The 17,886-nt window shown below is 22.3% G+C and overlaps 1 protein-coding gene across 5 annotated transcripts; it reads right to left on the bottom strand.

The window, feature by feature from the left end:
- Window positions 1-5,456: 5,456 nt before the first annotated feature.
- On the bottom strand, window positions 5,457-13,760 carry LOC129608361 (polycomb protein Sfmbt). 5 transcript variants are annotated; one of them, XM_055519840.1, is made up of 10 exons: window positions 13,614-13,755; window positions 11,742-12,085; window positions 10,233-10,917; window positions 7,967-8,848; window positions 7,451-7,897; window positions 7,135-7,384; window positions 6,885-7,074; window positions 6,544-6,826; window positions 6,110-6,465; window positions 5,457-6,027 (listed from the first exon to the last, which is right to left on the bottom strand). In XM_055519840.1, the coding sequence occupies exons 2-10, from the start codon at window positions 11,886-11,888 to the stop codon at window positions 5,653-5,655; spliced, it is 3,615 nt and encodes a 1,204-aa protein (XP_055375815.1). In that variant the 5' UTR covers window positions 11,889-12,085; window positions 13,614-13,755; the 3' UTR covers window positions 5,457-5,652. The 5 variants fall into 5 exon arrangements, with proteins under 5 accessions (XP_055375815.1, XP_055375817.1, XP_055375816.1 ...); XM_055519842.1 differs by lacking the exon at window positions 13,614-13,755 and adding an exon at window positions 13,451-13,533 and having other exon boundaries at window positions 11,742-11,868; XM_055519841.1 differs by having other exon boundaries at window positions 5,458-6,027; window positions 11,742-11,868; window positions 13,614-13,760.
- Between the last annotated feature and the right edge of the window lie 4,126 nt (window positions 13,761-17,886).

Here is a 17,886-nt window from a genome sequence, read left to right as displayed (position 1 = left end):
AAAGAACCAAATACCTCGTACAGAACTATGTCTAATTTAAAAATTAAAATTTTTTCAATAATATGCTAAGATTTAATTTAAATTCTAAAATTTACTTAACAATTTTTTTTAGGTTTATTGCTTAAAATTTTAATTGATATTTGGTAATTTGTCTTAATTTATTCTTACGTAAATCATTTTGTCTCCCTTTTTGTTCGATAGAAAAGATTTCGTGATCAGAGACTTAATTATATCATGATTGTCTTATCAATTATTGTTAAAAAATGTTGGTACAATTTTTCAAAATAAGCATTTCTTTTGTATAGGTTCAGTAACAATTAAAAAATGGAAAAATACAATTTTTTCTTCTAAAAAAAAATATTTAAATTTAATTATAATTCTTTTCCCGTCTCCAATTATTCTAACAATTTACCTAAAATATTGAAATTTGGATTAAAGATTACATGCAAAATTTCAAAATTTGAAATCTAAATTTTTTATTTTTGATGATTTAGAAATCTTTTTATTCAATTCTAAATCAACTTTGTTAAATAAAAATGTTGTTGAATCAAAATCGTTCAATAAGCCTAAAAACAATTATACACATGTAAATGTACAATGAAAACAGGTATTAGTATTTTCAGAAACATAGAATGACGTTCCAATCACATTTCAACCGCTAGTAATGGATAAAAATGCGAAAAGAAATATTTCAATAAAATATTTTCCGCTGATTAGGAAACTTTAACACGATTTTACGTTTTACTAAATAAGCTTTGGGAAAACCGATTTAATAACTAATCTTTAATGAAATTTTGCATAATTATGTACGGTGCATGTTAAAAAGGGATAAATTTATTGCTATATTTGCAAAACGGATATGACATCTTCCAATAATATTCTTATATTAAATACGTCATTAATTCTAATATAAAACAATTCAGAAAAAAGAACGTTATTGCTTTATTCAAAGAAATATTTTCATTATTTTACAAATACTTGTGGATAAGATGAAAATTTCAATAAAATTCTTTTAAAAATAAAATCGTGATTTTTAATTTTTACTGCAAAATTTTTTGAAATAAAGAGAAGCGTTAACGTCACCATCTCCTGTTAATAAAAAGAAACTGTTAATGCAATGTAATTATGTATACGTATAGTATATATACAATATATATCATATATAGTAAAATTAAAAATATGAATAAAAATATTTTAATTGAATGCATATAGCACATGGGTCCAGTATTATTACATTGTTCATTTAACCCATTTTACACTGATAGAACGATAAAATCAGTCACAACCTTCCTATGACACAATGCGATTTTACTTTGGATAGAACAAATTAATAATTGTAAGTATATGTAAACATAATTGTATGTATATAATAACTATCAAAGTATCGCAATCCGAAATTTTGGACTACATAATATGTGGTTTATATTACACATGGTTTAAACAACCCAAATGAGATTTTAAATTTAAAAAATAATTAGAAGAAAAAACTGTGTATTATAAACGTTTTATATATTATTGTTCAATTAAATTCATTGATACATTTAGTATGTTAATTTTAAAAGTAATTCAATTTGATTGAAGTACATAAAATTATTTTTTACACGTAAAAACCTCGAGTTAAGTATTATACGTCACATTTTATATTCTATTTAATCAATCAACTAAAAAGAAATAAAAATTTTTGAATTAATTTTAAAATTTTATTTTATTCCATATTATGACTTTTTAGTACTTATTGCATGAGATAAATAGTAATTTTACAAGATCTTTGTCTCGCATGATGCAATAATTTAAAAAATTTCTTCAAATAATTAATTTATTAGAAATTCATATATAGAAAACTGCACCCACGCCTTATATTAGAGTAGAAAAGTGTCTTAATGCGTTTTAATTATGATTTTTTATATTATTTTAATATAATTACATTTCTTTTTAATGGAATTTTCAATATATTATATTGACTATCGCAATAAGTATGAAGATTTTAATTTTTATTCATAATTTTTTCTTAAATGTTTCAAATCAATTTGTGTTATTTACAAACCAGTGGTTCGTGTAGATCTCTTTTAAACTTTAAAAAAGCTTTTTTTTTATAAGAAATTACTTCTTGGTCTGTTAAATGTTTGAAATTTAATTTAATCGCAAATTTCTAATGCTATTGCCTGCCCTTAGGCATTTTGATAATTTTTACATTTTACCTTGTTATTTAAAATCAAAAATAGAAACAACTACTCACAAATAAACAGAATAACTAGATTTGAATTCAGGACTAAGTTTAAATTAAAATCGATCATGAAATGATTGATCATTCATATCAGCGATCATGGAATGAAAGTATAATGTGTTTGTAACCCCAGGAAATTAATAATATGTATAATATAAAGATTCATCATATCTTTCTACAAATATTCAGTATATCATGAATCTTTGTAAAAAAAAAACTGTAATATCCATGTGATAAATATCAATGTAAAATTAGACATTTAAAGAGATTTCACTACAACCAAAATTCACCTGTTTTATTAAATTGCACTCTCATTCAAAACTGCATGAATATTTATTTGAGTATCTGGATTTGTACTCTAAATAGATTCCAGTCTTTGAAATTTAAAAAAATTAAATGACATAAAGGTGATTAAAATAATATTTTTTCATTAAGGAATTATGAAAGGAAATTAAATTTCATGGTACTGAAAAAATAAATTAATTTGAAAAAATTTAAAATAAAAAACATTACAATTTGAAAGTTTATAATAGATTTTATATTTACATTTTCTTTTTTCTTATATTCCATTAAAATAATTTCTTTTTTGTTTCATTTACTTTTAATATACTACAATTTATGTATATATAATATAATAGAGTAATAATATAATAATAATGATATTTTTTTTTCTTTTTTTGTTTAATATTTATATTAAATATCTGCTTTATAATGGTAATATTTGTTTTTGTTTTTCAATTTTAAATTACAATTTTTAAAACAAAATACGTCATTAATGACTATTTCAAATTTTATTTGAAATAAGAAACAAAAAAAAAAATTGTATACCACCTGTAATGTCGTAAATTGTAAAAGTAACTTACTTTTGTCGAAAAATTTATTTCAAAAACTTTATATTTAAATTTTAGAGGTCCTTATTATGAGTTTTTATCAAACTTATGATTTTATGATCAAACTAAATACACAGTTGTATATATTACATATATATGTATATATTAATCTTCTCAAAACAAAATAATTTTATCAGGATTTATAAAATTTTGTAATTTTTTATAATTTACAATTGGCCTGATTATATTTCTTTCTAGTAAAGTAGCTAATTTTTTTTAGTTATATTTCGTATAATTGCCAAATTTATTAATTTTTCCAATGTATTTTCTTTTTTAGTTCATGATAAAGAACATAATTTTTTATTTATCATATTACAGTCAAGTCCCAGACATTTAATTTTTCTTTTATTTCATTCATTTTCTTTAATTTTTTTTTGAGTTTCAAGTATAGAAATTTTTTGTGTACGATTTTTAATTTTTATTTACCAACTTATCTATTTCAATATTCTTATAATTTAATTTTGCATAATGAATTGTAAAAATTGTTGACAAATCGATTAACTGATATAAAGTAACATAAATTAACAGTCATTGGAATTTTTTTTTTGATAAAATTAAGAGTTATTACTTTGGTGTATTTAACAGTGTATTTTCAAAGTAGAAAAATAGTGTGAAGTAAATATTTGATAAATAATTACAAATTTTACAACTTTATAATTTTTACGTGTTGTCAATTAAGTAAGTTAGATGGCTATAAGCTTCTAATATTCTATATAATATGATTCAATAATTAAAATCTCTTATATAGGTGTTAAAGAAAATTTGAATATGCAATTTCATTAGAAAAAGAAACATTATCAAATCATTGGAAATATAATCCATCAACAATCTTTATAAATAAATTTTTATATCCATAATTTTTTTAATTGGCGTTGTAAATTCTAAGTTTATCTGTAAATGAAAATCACATTACTTACTATTCAATTACACTGGATTGGAAAATTTACAAAAATATTTTATTTAAAAAGAAATTATTACTTTGACTATTGAATTTACATGTTATTCAAAAATTTTAAATTGCATAAGATGAGCATTTTGTATGAAAAATATTGAAATTTGATTAAAAAATTTGTTTTGCTTTATTTTCTTTTTCTGTTTACCTATTTTATTTTAACCTCTTAACAATAATAGATATAAATACATATGTACTAACAAATAGGTTGATATTTGTTTTGTTTAACATTAACATTAATGTTTTTTTATTTTATAATTTTAATTGCTTTAATCATTAAAAATGTTTTACTTTTTAAGTTTCAATTTTTTTTTTAATTAAGTCACTGTTATTTTGTTTTTCTTTTATAAATTTGTTATTTGATTGTGGTGTTATAATAGATTTTTTAAATAGTCGACAAATAATAAGTAAATGTTGGAAAATATAAGGAAGTTTGATCGCAATTTGAATGATCGCTTTAATACCTAGGTGTCATTGCATAATTTTTTTCTTCAATTTCTTGTAAATTGCGATTATGAAGATATATATTGAAAAATACATATTTATTCTTTTAAAACAAAACAAAGATGTAATTAAAATATTCTTAATATATAATATTAATGAGATATGAGTTATACAAAAGAAATATTCAGAAAAAATTTTAAACTAATCTAAAATAAAACTAAACATATACATTACTTAAAACGTAAGATATGACATTTAAAAAAAATATTTTTTTTTTATTTCAAAAATGAAAAGTTTTATATTAATTAATTAAAATTTTACTTTTGTTCAGAAGAAAATGTTTAATTTTTGGTCTTAATTTTACACTATGAATTAAAAGTATGTTAATAATATCTAAAAATGATTATAACCAATTCTAAATATTCTAAAGATGTTTTGATTAAATTTAAAAAAATCAAAAAATATTTGAAAATATTTGCATTTATTCAAAGAATAAAAATTTGTCACTTTATTTTTTAACTTAATAATTATTTTATTAACTTCTTGATTTGAAATTTGTTTACAAAAATCATAAATTTTCAAAAATATAATATGAAATTTTAAGTAATCATTCTATTAACTTATGTTTTAAATTTTTATAATTTCGGGCTCAACACTAAATTCAAATAAGTGATTAAAAATGACTCAATTATGCTTAATACATAAAAATAAAATTTAAATTAAGGTCAACATAATCTATACTACAAAATTTCACTTAAATCAAATTACATTTATAGAATATTTATATATTTCTGTGTATATTATACATATATCATATATGTATGTATGTATATATGTACATATATCTCAAATATATTAGAAGAAAAATATAATATATTGTTCTATATTTATTGTACATATACATACATATTAGATAAACTAAAATTTATATAAAATAAATTTTAATTTATTATTTATACAATATTTGTTTTTATATATTGGTTCTCAAATTCCTTGCTTTAATTACATTTGTGATATGAAAAAAATATTTATTAAAATTTATTTATTAATAAACCAAGCAGAAAAATATTCTAAAACTTTGAAGAGTAAATTTAAATTAAAAAACTTTTACGAAAATCAAAAAAGTCAATGAAGAAAAGGCACTATAAAAATTTTTTATTATTATTTGCCTTTAATAATTTTGATCTATTTGGGTTTATTCTACATTTTAATTGTTGTATCAAATCATAGATTTTAAGGGCGGGACCAACTTTCATGCATAACATTGATACAATTTCATCTTTCGTTAATTCTAGTAAATTTTTTCCATCTACTTTACTACGACTGAATGCGTCACAATAAGCTGCCAAATCATTTACACGTAAAAACTGTGATACATCATGAATATTCCATGTATAGGGTAATAGTTCATTATTATTTCCATTTGTTGACGATAACGTTGAAGCATTACTATTATTTGATTCGTTTTGTAAATCAATTAAACGAGGAATGTATTTACTACTTGACACTGAGGTATTCTAATATTGATAAAAAAAAAATTAATGTAAAAATCAAACCATACACATTACTGGTACTTTAAAATAATTTCGCGTAACTTACTGATATATAACTAGTTGCCTTCCTTTCTGTTGGCGGTGCAGGTGAGGTTGATTTTTGTACATTGCTTATATTTAAATTTGAGCTTCCATTTGATTTTGATTTTTCTAATCCATGTAACGGTTCCGGAGTACCAGAACATAACAATGGAGTTGACTGTTCAGATCTACTTTTTCCACTTATTAGTTCTTCTTCCTCATCTTCAAATTCATATTCATCCATATCGTCTTCATGTGGCTCATTTTTCATTTCTAATTTAATACTAAGGCGATTTGAACTAGCTGAACTATTTTGGCTGTTTCTTGATGCACTTCGACTTTCATTTCCTTCTCTCTTAATGTTAGGAGGCCTACCTCTTCCTAAGAAAGTTAATTCAATTTAAATAGTTTATATTTTTCTCTTAAAATGAATTTTTAACGTAACGCTGCCTAACCTACCGCAATAGTTTGGTTTTCTCTTCTTTTTTTTTGTATTTTTTGGAACTGCTTTTTGAGGAATTTGGGGTTTATTTCGAACTGGTGGACCTTCTAGTTTGTGGTCAACTAAAACACACCATCCGACAGGGTAAAAATCTGGCGATTCGCAGTCTAACCATTGATCATACTCCTCCGGCCAACCATCGAAGCTTACTTTAAGTAAGCGACCTACTATTCGTGCAATTGTTGCCACACAAACCAGGCGTGGATCCATCAAATCTGCACATTCCAACTTCATACCAATCTTAAATAAATAAGCTGTTAGGGACTTGCTAAATAAAAAGTTTTACTATAGTCTTTACTTCGAATCCGTGTTCTGGAATAGATCTATCAAACAATTGCTCTTGAGCAGGCAAACTTCCGGTTTCTGTTAAATAAGTTTCCCAAGTAAACGTTTTCTGGTCATATCCGTGAGGTGGAGTTAACTGTATATTATTAGCCGCACAAAATCCTACTGGAAAAATGCTTGGCGATTTCTCATGGTAACAAAACCTACAATATATTTTTTTACCAATTTTATATTACATTTTTCAATCAAAAATCAAAATTTACCAATCTGAACCAGTTTCATCAGGATCATAAGAATCTATCCTAATCATCATATATCCAAATTTCAATACACTCATTACAGTAGCCACACATATTGATGATAAATTAAGTGGATCCACTGCTTCTAGTTTCATTCCTTTTACAAAACAGTTAGTTTTTCCATCTAAATAATACTCTTCAAACGTAAAATTCATTTTAAATAATTCTATAGGAGCGTCGTCTTCATGCATTTCGATCATTTGTTCCTGACCAGCTAAAAAAATTTTTGAGTTCATTGTAAATTATTGAGCAATAAAATATATTTTTTAAAATTTTTTACCAATCATTCTATCGAGATAATCTTGCGGTGCTGCTAATGTGTGTCCAACAGTAGTAGCCCAACCAACGGGATGAATAATTGGAGCATCTTCATGACACCAAAAACCATCGTCGGGTGAATCATAATATTTAACATATAAACGTTTACCAACAATTTTATGTACGGTAGCTAATTTAACTTGTGATATGCGATTTTTATCAACACATTCTAAATTTAAACCACATCGAAATCTGGATTTAAAGCTGTCTGCAATTTTATTGTAGAAATTCGATGGTAATGTTCTAGCTCCAGATAATCTGGTAACAAGAAATTCCTTCCAATCACTGTATTTATTTTCTATGGATTTTGGCGGTATTAATGGTTTTCCACGAGTCGCACACCATCCAACTGGATGAACTTCTGAGGAACACAAATTCACCCAAAAATCATGTGAATCATCATCAAAACCTAAAAAAAATATTTTTATTTTTGTATGTTAGTTTTATCTTTAGTTTTTCAAAGTATGCTACAACAAACCTTCGTATCTCATGAGGGCTTTATAGCCACAAATATTGAGAACTGTAGCCACCCAAAATGAATGTGGTGTTTGACCAGGTTGAATATTCAATATATTGTCGCAATCCGTATTTTCAACTTCAACTTTCATATCAATTCCAATATTATCCCACATATCAAAACCAGGAGCATGTGGAAAACAGGTAACTGGAGCAGCAAAAAAATTTGGTTTCGAAAGTTCACCAATCCAATCAAAAGTGTGTAAAGTATCGGTTCTTTTTCTTCGTATACTACATATCTTTTCATCTTGCGGACATGGCGATGGAAGACGATCGGATTTTGGTATTTGTGGTACTTCATCTTGTGGTAAGACATCCCGATACAGTATTGCTTTCGATGATATTATTTCACAATTACGTCCATTTTCATTATTAATTCCATTAAATTGTTGTTGTAAAATTGTACTTGATTGCTGTTGTTGCTGCTGTTGCTGCTGTTGTTGCTGTAATTGTTGCTGTTGCTGATTTATTTGTTCTTCAGGATCACAAGCAATTTTAAATCGATAATTATTATTTTTAATTTGTGAAACTTGTAATTCAAGTTCCACATCTCCATCTTTGGTATTATCCCCCACAACGCCAACGTTACCACTATTTAAAGAAACATGTCCACTTGTAGAATTATTTGCGATTTGTGAATTAAAATTATTGTTAAATATTGTTGCTGGCTTTGTTGTTGAACTAGTCATTTCAATATTTGATAAATTATTTATATTTGAATTTTGCAAATCGCTAGAAACTAAATTAAACAATTCTCCTCTAGCACATGCCATACTACAATAACGTCTTGATTTTGTGTAAAATGTATGCTTTACACCAATGGCACCACATCTTTCACAAACAGCTAAAATTTTAAAGCATAAATTAATTAATTTTAAATAATTTTATGACTAAAAATTTTTAAAACTAATTATCGTTTTTATTTTATTACAATTTCGTGCACTTTAAAATTTAATAGTTCCAATTTTATTTCTTAATTATCATGATCTCAGGGTGCATATTAAAGTAAAATCGCATCCTTATTATTTTTTTTTTTTGCAGACACACAAAAATAATTTTTTTTTATAATTAATGCTTTGTGGAAAATGCTTTGCAATAGCTAAGTTTGAATATAGTCGATTGCCGATGCTAAATGCAGTCACCTCAAGTTTGTGTTATACAAATTCTTATTTTTTCGGAATTATCATTAGATAATTTTAACTGTTGATAATAAAAACTATTTCAACAGTTTGTAAAAAAAAGAAAATAGATGTTATATACAAAAACAGAATAAATATCCAATAAAATACTCATATAAAATAATTATTAAAGTAAAATAAAAATTGAGAATTAAATTTCAATACTAGTACAAACTTAATTTTTCAATGCTCAATACAATTTCATCAAAGTTTATATAAGCTTTCTACAATATACGTAAGATATTTTCCAAAAATTTAATTCTCAACTGATTCAAAAGTAATATATAGTATGTATCTCTATTTTTTTATATTATGTAAATTGTTTAAAAAAATCTAAATTTAAGATCCATGCAATAAACAACTTAGTAAATAGTGTTCTTGCAGCTGATCAAAAGCAAAAGTTTTTAATTTTTCATGCTGCAATCGATTCCTCTATAACAAAAGAAAAGGGTATTGAATAAAAAGTGAAAATCATATAATATCCTACTTAAAAATCAATTTATTAGAAAAATTATTATTTTTTTTAAATATGTACAGATAAAATGTAAAGCAATATTAGAACTAAAAAATCAATTGCCTATAATGTAGATAAATATAAATAATAAATTTATTGTAAGTGTTACTTAATAAGAATATTTTGTAATAACTACTTATTTAATCGCAAAGTATTTAGAAAAATTAAACGTAAAAAAGCACTATTACAATAAGTGTTATTAAATTTATTTAATGTTCAATACTTAATTAATAATTTTATTGCAAAAGGCAAAACGTTCTTTTATCATTTTTAATTTCCTAAAATAATCCAAATTTCATCAATCATTATTATATTAATATACCAATCAATCCATTTTTCCAATTGGAAATTTGTCAAATTCAATACCCAATATTATATACTTAAATATGTATATAAAATTAAAAATTTAATTGAAAATTATACCAAGAAAAAAAAATAATTAAAATAAAAAAAAAAACTAGATTTGCTTGAAAACAAAAACGAATCGGTTAAATGAAAAAATTATAAAAAAAATAAGAAACTAAAAATAAACGTACCCATTCCATCTCGTTGAATTGGTATAACAGATGGATCTATATTCCCTCTATAGGCAATTGGTGTTTTTAACACCAAACCTGGTCGATTAACTGGCTCAATTTTTCTGGTTTTTCTATTTGTTGGTTTTGTAGGTTGTGTTAAAACAATATCATCAAATGAATTACTATTTTCGTTATCATTATCATTTTCATCATTATCCATTAATATAAAATCATCAATATTAATAACTTCTCTATTATCATGCATTATTGTTGAATCATAATCATTATCATCAATTTGTTCATAATTTTCTTGATTGTCATTATTGGTAATGTTACAATTTCTTTCATTGCCGTTATTTCCATTACCATTATTAATATTTTCATCAACAATTCTGTTGCCATTATTGTTAACGCCATTTCCACCACCGCTATTACTTGTATCCATAATATCATCATCATCAGCCATTGCTGAATAATTTGTAAATGGACCACTAGCTTGCTGTTGTAACAAGTGTTGTAAGCTACCAACATTTGGTATTCCATAAAGTTCTGGATTTGCTGTTATTAATGCGTGTGATGGAGCTTGAGTTAAAGCTGTGCCGGTTGCTCCTTGAGCTGCTGCCGCTGCTGCTGCTGCTGCTAATGCCGCTGCCTGATGACCACCATACTCCCCCCCAACAATACTCATCATAGGATTCATATTCTTTATTTTTTAATTTATTAATTTTTTTGTAAATTTTGAATTTCGAAAAAATTTGACCAAAGAAATAGCATTTTCATTGTATTTTATTTTTTATATTATTGAGCGAGCGTAAATATTTGTATTTTTTTATTTTTAAATAAATTTTGAAAATAAAAAAAATATAATTTTGAAAATAATTTAATATTGATTTTAGTGGGGAGGACCATGTGGGATTTTTTTTATAAATGAAAAAAAAAAAAAGTATAATGTAGTAGACTATATGTTTAACAAAGATTTTTTTTTACTAAAATTTAGAATATCCAATGATTGTTATTCATCGAATTAAAAATGCAAACTAACCCATACACGCATTATAATATATTGTATATAATGTAATACAAAGATTTTATTGAACCTAATGCTTTTAATATAAAAAATTAAAGATATTCTAAATAAAATTCAAAAATTGATTAATTTAAATTTAAAATATAATTTAAATTTTGCAATTATAAAGCGAATATTTTAATTTTTACGAATATTTCTTTTAATTTTTTATACTAAAATCGTTTAAATCTTATAATTAAGAAATACTTTAATGTAAAAATTTAAATAATACATAAATTCATAAAATTAAACAGCATGCATAAAATATTTTTTGATTTTACTCTAAAAAAAAATCAGTTTCAAAATTGCCCAACTATTAGTTATGAAGTGCTACAGCATCTTATTTTTTTTGAATAATATGTATTTTTATATAAATAATTTACTTTATGTTGCAAATTTCATTCTAGTAAAATGTAAAATGAATTATAGGAATCCATATTTCAAAAAAAAAAAATACTTACCATCGCTCCTGCTGAATGATGGGCTAATTCGTCCACTAATGAAAGTCCAAGAGAAGGTTGACCGAAATATGTTGTAGCATCCTCTAGAGAAATTCGTTCTGGATTATAATGATTCATCAACATCATTCTTAGTTCAGAAGGGTTCATAATGAAATTTTAGTTTTTTTTTTTTTTTAGAAAAATGCAAAAATTCTTCTTTTTTTTTATTTTTGAGTAGTGTGTAGTGTATGTGAATTTTATGAAATATATTGTGTGCAGATTTGAAATATTTTTTAATTGGATAAAAGTAAATGAGATGAAGTAATTTTGTATATTTTTTTTAACTAAAATAAAGTTAAAATAATCTGTGAAGTAAAAGGCGTAAAATTTGATATTAGCAAAATAACAAAAAAATACAAAAATCATAACACAAAACAAAACACATTGTGAATAGAAAAAGCAAAAGTGAATAGATAGCATGAAAAAAGAATGTATTAGTACAAAAATAAAAGAATAGGAAGTAATTGAAGGATAAAAGATTTATTCACATTTTTGTAAGTAGCTTTGGATTAAGGTCGGAACATTTTGATCTTACATATGTATATACCTACCATAGGAATTGTGTACTAAATATTACCTTACATGTGCAAATATTAAATCTGATTAAATCTTTAAAATTAAATGAAGCCAAATTTTTAAAATTCATTAATTACCCTAAGATTTTATTTAAGACGACTTCTTGACCAAACATTTACACAAGTGTCTAGTTGATAAAAATTTTATATTAGTTTTATAATTTTATACTTTTTGAACTTTTTAAAAAATCATTTACAAAATGCCAATTATGAATATTTATTTGGAAATGTAAAAAAACATTTAGATTAAAGAAACTTCAAATTAAGTAGGCCAAATTAATATCCTGGTTTAGGTAAAAAGAAAAACATGTCTACCTACATGTATAGTTATATATCTACATTCCTGGTAAATTCGGACATACATATATATGTACACATTGTTTTGCATACGCCTTCACTTACCAAAGAAATATTGTAAGGCATATGTATCTGTAGTAGGTACCTACCTAGTTAAAATAAGACATTGTTGCAAATTAATTTCAAAAGGCTTTTTATTTTTCTTTTTGCAAGTTGATTACTGTGTGTGTACATTATAACATGTTTTACATACTACACATACTTGTCGGACAATCAACTTTTCCATCAAATTTTACACAAAAAAATTAATATAAATTTGAACCAATCTATTAAAAAAGTTCAAACCGGTTTTGATATCTTGTATTCAGACAATTATGTAGGTACCTAATTTATATATCCTTCCTTTGTAAGACTATCATAATCACAAATTATTTCAGATGTCCTTTTTCATGAAACAAAAATTTTTTTTTTCAACTTTAAACTGGCAATCTTCACTACATATGTATTTATTAAAATAACTATTCTTAATGAAATATTTATTGAAATTCCAAAATTATATATTAATATTTAAAAAATAAAAGTTTTTTGCAATTTCAATTAATAAAAGTTTTTGCAAAAATCAATATTCCTTCTGTACAATTTTTCCGACCTTAATCCTAATTACAATTTTTAATCACTCGTTTATATTGGTCATTGAAAAAAAAAGTTATAAATCAATTATTTCCTATTTAAAATACAAAAAAATATTTGAAAATATATTGTAAATATTGTATATTATGATAAATAAAATAAGCCAACCATAAATTTATAATACACAAAAAAAAATAAATAGGCCGTAGCTGATCAGGAGTCGGGAGAAGCACAAAATAGAACACATTTCGAAAACAATACTCCTGTCACTTTTTTTTCTTTTACTTTTTTCAACATTTTCGATAGAATATTTAATTTCTTTTAAACATACCATTTGAACAATCGATGCATTTTTTTATGCAAAATGTAAACTAAGAAATTTAATTAATATTTTTAAACTTTGAAATTAGATTTTAAACAATTCACATCACCAAAAAAAATGAATTTTGTAAAGGAAGAAAATAAATTGCACCTTCTTGTAAACTATGTATTTTATTTTCTGTTTCTATAATTTCATCCTTTTCTAATTCATGAGACAGAATAGTTGTGGCTGTCATTGGTGAAAATACTCAAATATTGTTGAAAATGTCAAAATTAAATTGTCAATTTTAAATCAGTGTTGCCATTATTAGAAATAAAAATATTGAATATGGTATGGTTACAATAAACATTAATGCCATTTTCTAAAATTTATCTTGTTTTTAAAGATTTTCTATTAATTACAATTTTCTAAAAATATAGAAACTGTGAAATTTTTAAAGTTAAATAAAATACTTAAAATTTATTTTAAAAATGAACTACATATATACATATATGAAACTTTGTATTCAATTTATTAAAAATATTTAATTTAATTTTAATTAAAAATAAAATTCAAATCAATGTTACAAGGAAGCAGATGAAATTTTTATTGAATCATTGTATATAGCGATATAATTTTTAATTTATATCGTAAGATACTAAATTAAGCCAAAATAATCAAATTGTAATTAAATACTCATTCAACTAAAAAGTAACAATATAAAGTTGTGCTTGTGCGAATCGAAAAGTTCTTATACTCAATATTTATTTGGCTACGTTTACAAATGCTCAAGTCTGTTTTATAATTGAACGAGATAACGAAAATTTTTAACGAAATTCGTATCAAGCTTATGCAACATAATACTGAATAATATGATGATCAATATTTTTTGGTAATAGTTTCGAAAATATCTTCAGAAGGCAAAATTAAAATTTAACATTTATGTTATTCTCAATAAAAAACAATGTTAGAGAGAAAAAATAACGAAAGTTAAGGAAAAATAAATTTTAAAAACTCCGATTTTTAAGACTCTTCTAATAATTATAACACAAATTTATTGTTTACTATATATTTATGTAGAACTCACTTGTATGTCACTTGTATCAAAAACATTGTCTAGCATAATATGACAATGAGTAATGTAAATTAAGTATTAAATCTGAAAAAAAATATTAATTAAAAAAATAATAACACATTTTTGGTTTCGGTAATATTATAATAGTTAATAATTTATTTAAATCTCAAAATTTTTTTTTATAATTTTTACAGTGTTATTTTCAGTTTTTTTTTTTGTTTTTTTTTAGATATTATCTTTTTGCTTTTGAATTTATTATTTTACTTTTTTTTTTAAATACATTTTATGCGATTTTTTTTGTATTTAATTTATTTTATATTTTATTATATTTTCTAACATTTTTAAAGAATATTTTATTTTTTTTATTCTGTCCCTTATATTTTTATTATATTTTATTCATTATATTTAATTATCATAATAATAATAATAATCATAATAATAGTAATAATAGTAATAATAATAATAATATTAAAAAAAATAGTTAATAATAATTACATATACATAAATACGTACATCTATATGTAATAATGTATAAATATTTTATAATAATTAGCGTTATTAACTATTTATAATATTTTATAATTGATTTCAATTATGTATATATATATATATAGATTGTACATAATATAACTAATTATTTTTAATTTTAGAAATAATATCTATCTAAGTATATTTATTTATAACTTATTATTTTTCTTTTTATATTTATATTTCAGTATTGCGGATTTTATTATTTAATAAACTACATGTAAGTTCTTTTGGTATGTTTTTTTTATTTTTTTTTTTTGTCTTTTATTTTTTACTCCAAAGATTATTTTATTATATAAATAAATTGTTAATTATTATATTAATTTAGTTTATACTGTTTTTTTTTTGTTAATTTTTTGCTTTAATTATAATGAAAGTAGTTTTATATTATAACTTTATTTTATATTTCCAATAAAAAAATGTAAATGTTTTATTAATAGGTATATTATATAATATTATAATTATTTTTTCATATTTAAATTTTGTGTTTTTGCATTTTTTTTTAAGTTTACTTCAGCTTGGATTTGCTATAATTTTATATAATGTTTTAAATATAAATTTACTAAAATAATAAATGAATCAGTTTTGATGGTTGTATTATTAATATTCATAGCATATAATATGTATGTGTATGTATAGGTACATAAATTTATTTTATAAGTACATATTTATAGTATTCATGGGGTTACTCTGTTTACATATTGGTACTATTTTTATTAATTTATTTACTTTTTTTTTTTTTTTTGTTTAATACATGAGATTTTTTTTTTATATAATTCAATATTTTTGTAAAAACATTTTTTAAAAGCGTTGGAAGTAGTATAGTTAATATATATTTTTTGTTTTATTTTTTTTTAGAAAAAATTTATAGTTCTATATGAAATTATTATTTTGGTAACGTGAAAAAATGAACAGTAGAATGCAAAAATAAGAATTTGATTTCGAAAATTTTAGGCTTAAATTTACTTTAATAAAATATTATTAATAAATTATTAATAAATTTATATATATATATATATATATATATTTATGTGGTACGGGATTTTCGATAATTCAGACATATGCACTGTTTTTAAGAAGAACAAGTCATACAATCGAAATATAAATAAGAAATTAAAAAATAACTTTTAAAAGTTAATTAAAAATTATAGTTTTTTTTTTTTTTAAATTTAGGCATAATAACAGTAAATAATTATTTATTTAATGTCATATAGAACTATTAATTTAAATTAATTTATTTTTTTTTATATGTATACATATATATATAGTAGATTATGAAAACACACAATTAAATATTTTTTATATTTTATCTTTTTTTTGGATTTATTATTCTTTTTTAAATACTTCGTTACATAAGGATAGATTTAAACTTTTTTTTTTATATAATTTTTCTATGCATTTTCATTAGACGTATATACATGTATATATATATACATATACGTACATAATAAACTATACAGAGAGATATCTGAAATATTTCAATTAAAATTTTGTATAATTTTTATGTATTTTGACCGAATGAACTCTGTTAAATTTTTTTAAGTATTTTATTATTTTCCTTTATTAATAAATAAATTTAATATATTTTTCTAAATTTTTATGTTTAAATTTAATATTTTATATAAAGTTTCTTTTTTCTTACTGTATCATTCTTTTCTTTCCATTACAAATTTCTTTTTTTCTCTCAATAAATTTAATTTTTTTGTTTTTTTTTTCGTAATTTTAGTATATTTATATAAAATATGGTATAAAATTAATATTTTAAATTTCAATTTTTTTGGCCTTGCTATAAAATAAATAAATATTTCATAATTATGACCAAGAGTATTTACTTATTGGGTAATAATAAAGTTGAAATTATTAATAAGAAGAGTACATAATTTTGTATAAAAATACAATTAAATTTTTGACTAAAAAAATAATGTTTATTACCTAAATAAGTGCCATATCTATATTCTCAATATATCTATTTATTTTGAACAGGTGACACTAAAATGAGAACCGTGGAAACTATAATTAATTTTATTAATTATACGAATTTTAGCGTTAACAAGAGTTTATGTAATTTAAATCATAGCGTCAACTAAAATGACCAAATTCTTGTTAAAAATATCATATACACATAGATTTGAGTTTCCAATAAACTACCTTAGCATTTTGCAGCCACAAAATTTTTAATTAGGCATTAATTTTAATATCATAATAATTTAAATCTTATAAAATTTATTCCAATTTTTCGTTTTTGATTAAACTGCAAAAACAAATTAAGTATGGAAATATATTTTAAATTATATAAATTACACGCACTCATATTCTTTTAGATGCACCATTTAAAGTGATTGAAATATATAGAAAAATTTTATAGTTTTTGTAATATTCAAAATAAAAATCAATTTCAAATAATTAAATTTTTTACTAAAAACCCTCAATACTTTGAAAAAATATTGCACAAACTTAAAGTGAAACCTTCAGGTAGTAAGAGAATATAAATAATTAAAAAATAAAATGAAGTAAGCAAATATGTAACAGAGTATTTAATTTTACTACCAGAATAATTAGTTATTCTGGATTAATATTAATAATAATTTATTTTTAATAAAATAATTAATCAATACTAAAGATTAATCAATTTCGGTTGAAAATATTTATTTTTTTTTTAAATATTCAGCCATCTATTTTTAATTAGTTATTAAGTTTTCT

The sequence above is a fragment of the Condylostylus longicornis genome, unplaced genomic scaffold (assembly GCF_029603195.1).
Source record: "Condylostylus longicornis isolate FDR11 unplaced genomic scaffold, ASM2960319v2 ptg000031l, whole genome shotgun sequence".
Classification (NCBI taxonomy): Eukaryota; Metazoa; Arthropoda; class Insecta; order Diptera; family Dolichopodidae; genus Condylostylus; species Condylostylus longicornis.
This window is presented reverse-complemented; position numbering and strand designations above follow the sequence as displayed.

Bases quoted from the DNA above. Each gene is read 5' to 3' on its own strand.
- LOC129608361 (XM_055519840.1), bottom strand. From the start codon at position 11,888: ATGAACCCTTCTGAACTAAGAATGATGTTGATGAATCATTATAATCCA. The intron at 7,898-7,966 runs GTTTGTTGTAGC...TATTTTTTTTAG, and splicing joins AGCCCTCATGAGATACGAAG to GTTTTGATGATGATTCACAT. The intron at 6,466-6,543 runs GTAGGTTAGGCA...TAACTTTCTTAG, and splicing joins GAGAAAACCAAACTATTGCG to GAAGAGGTAGGCCTCCTAAC.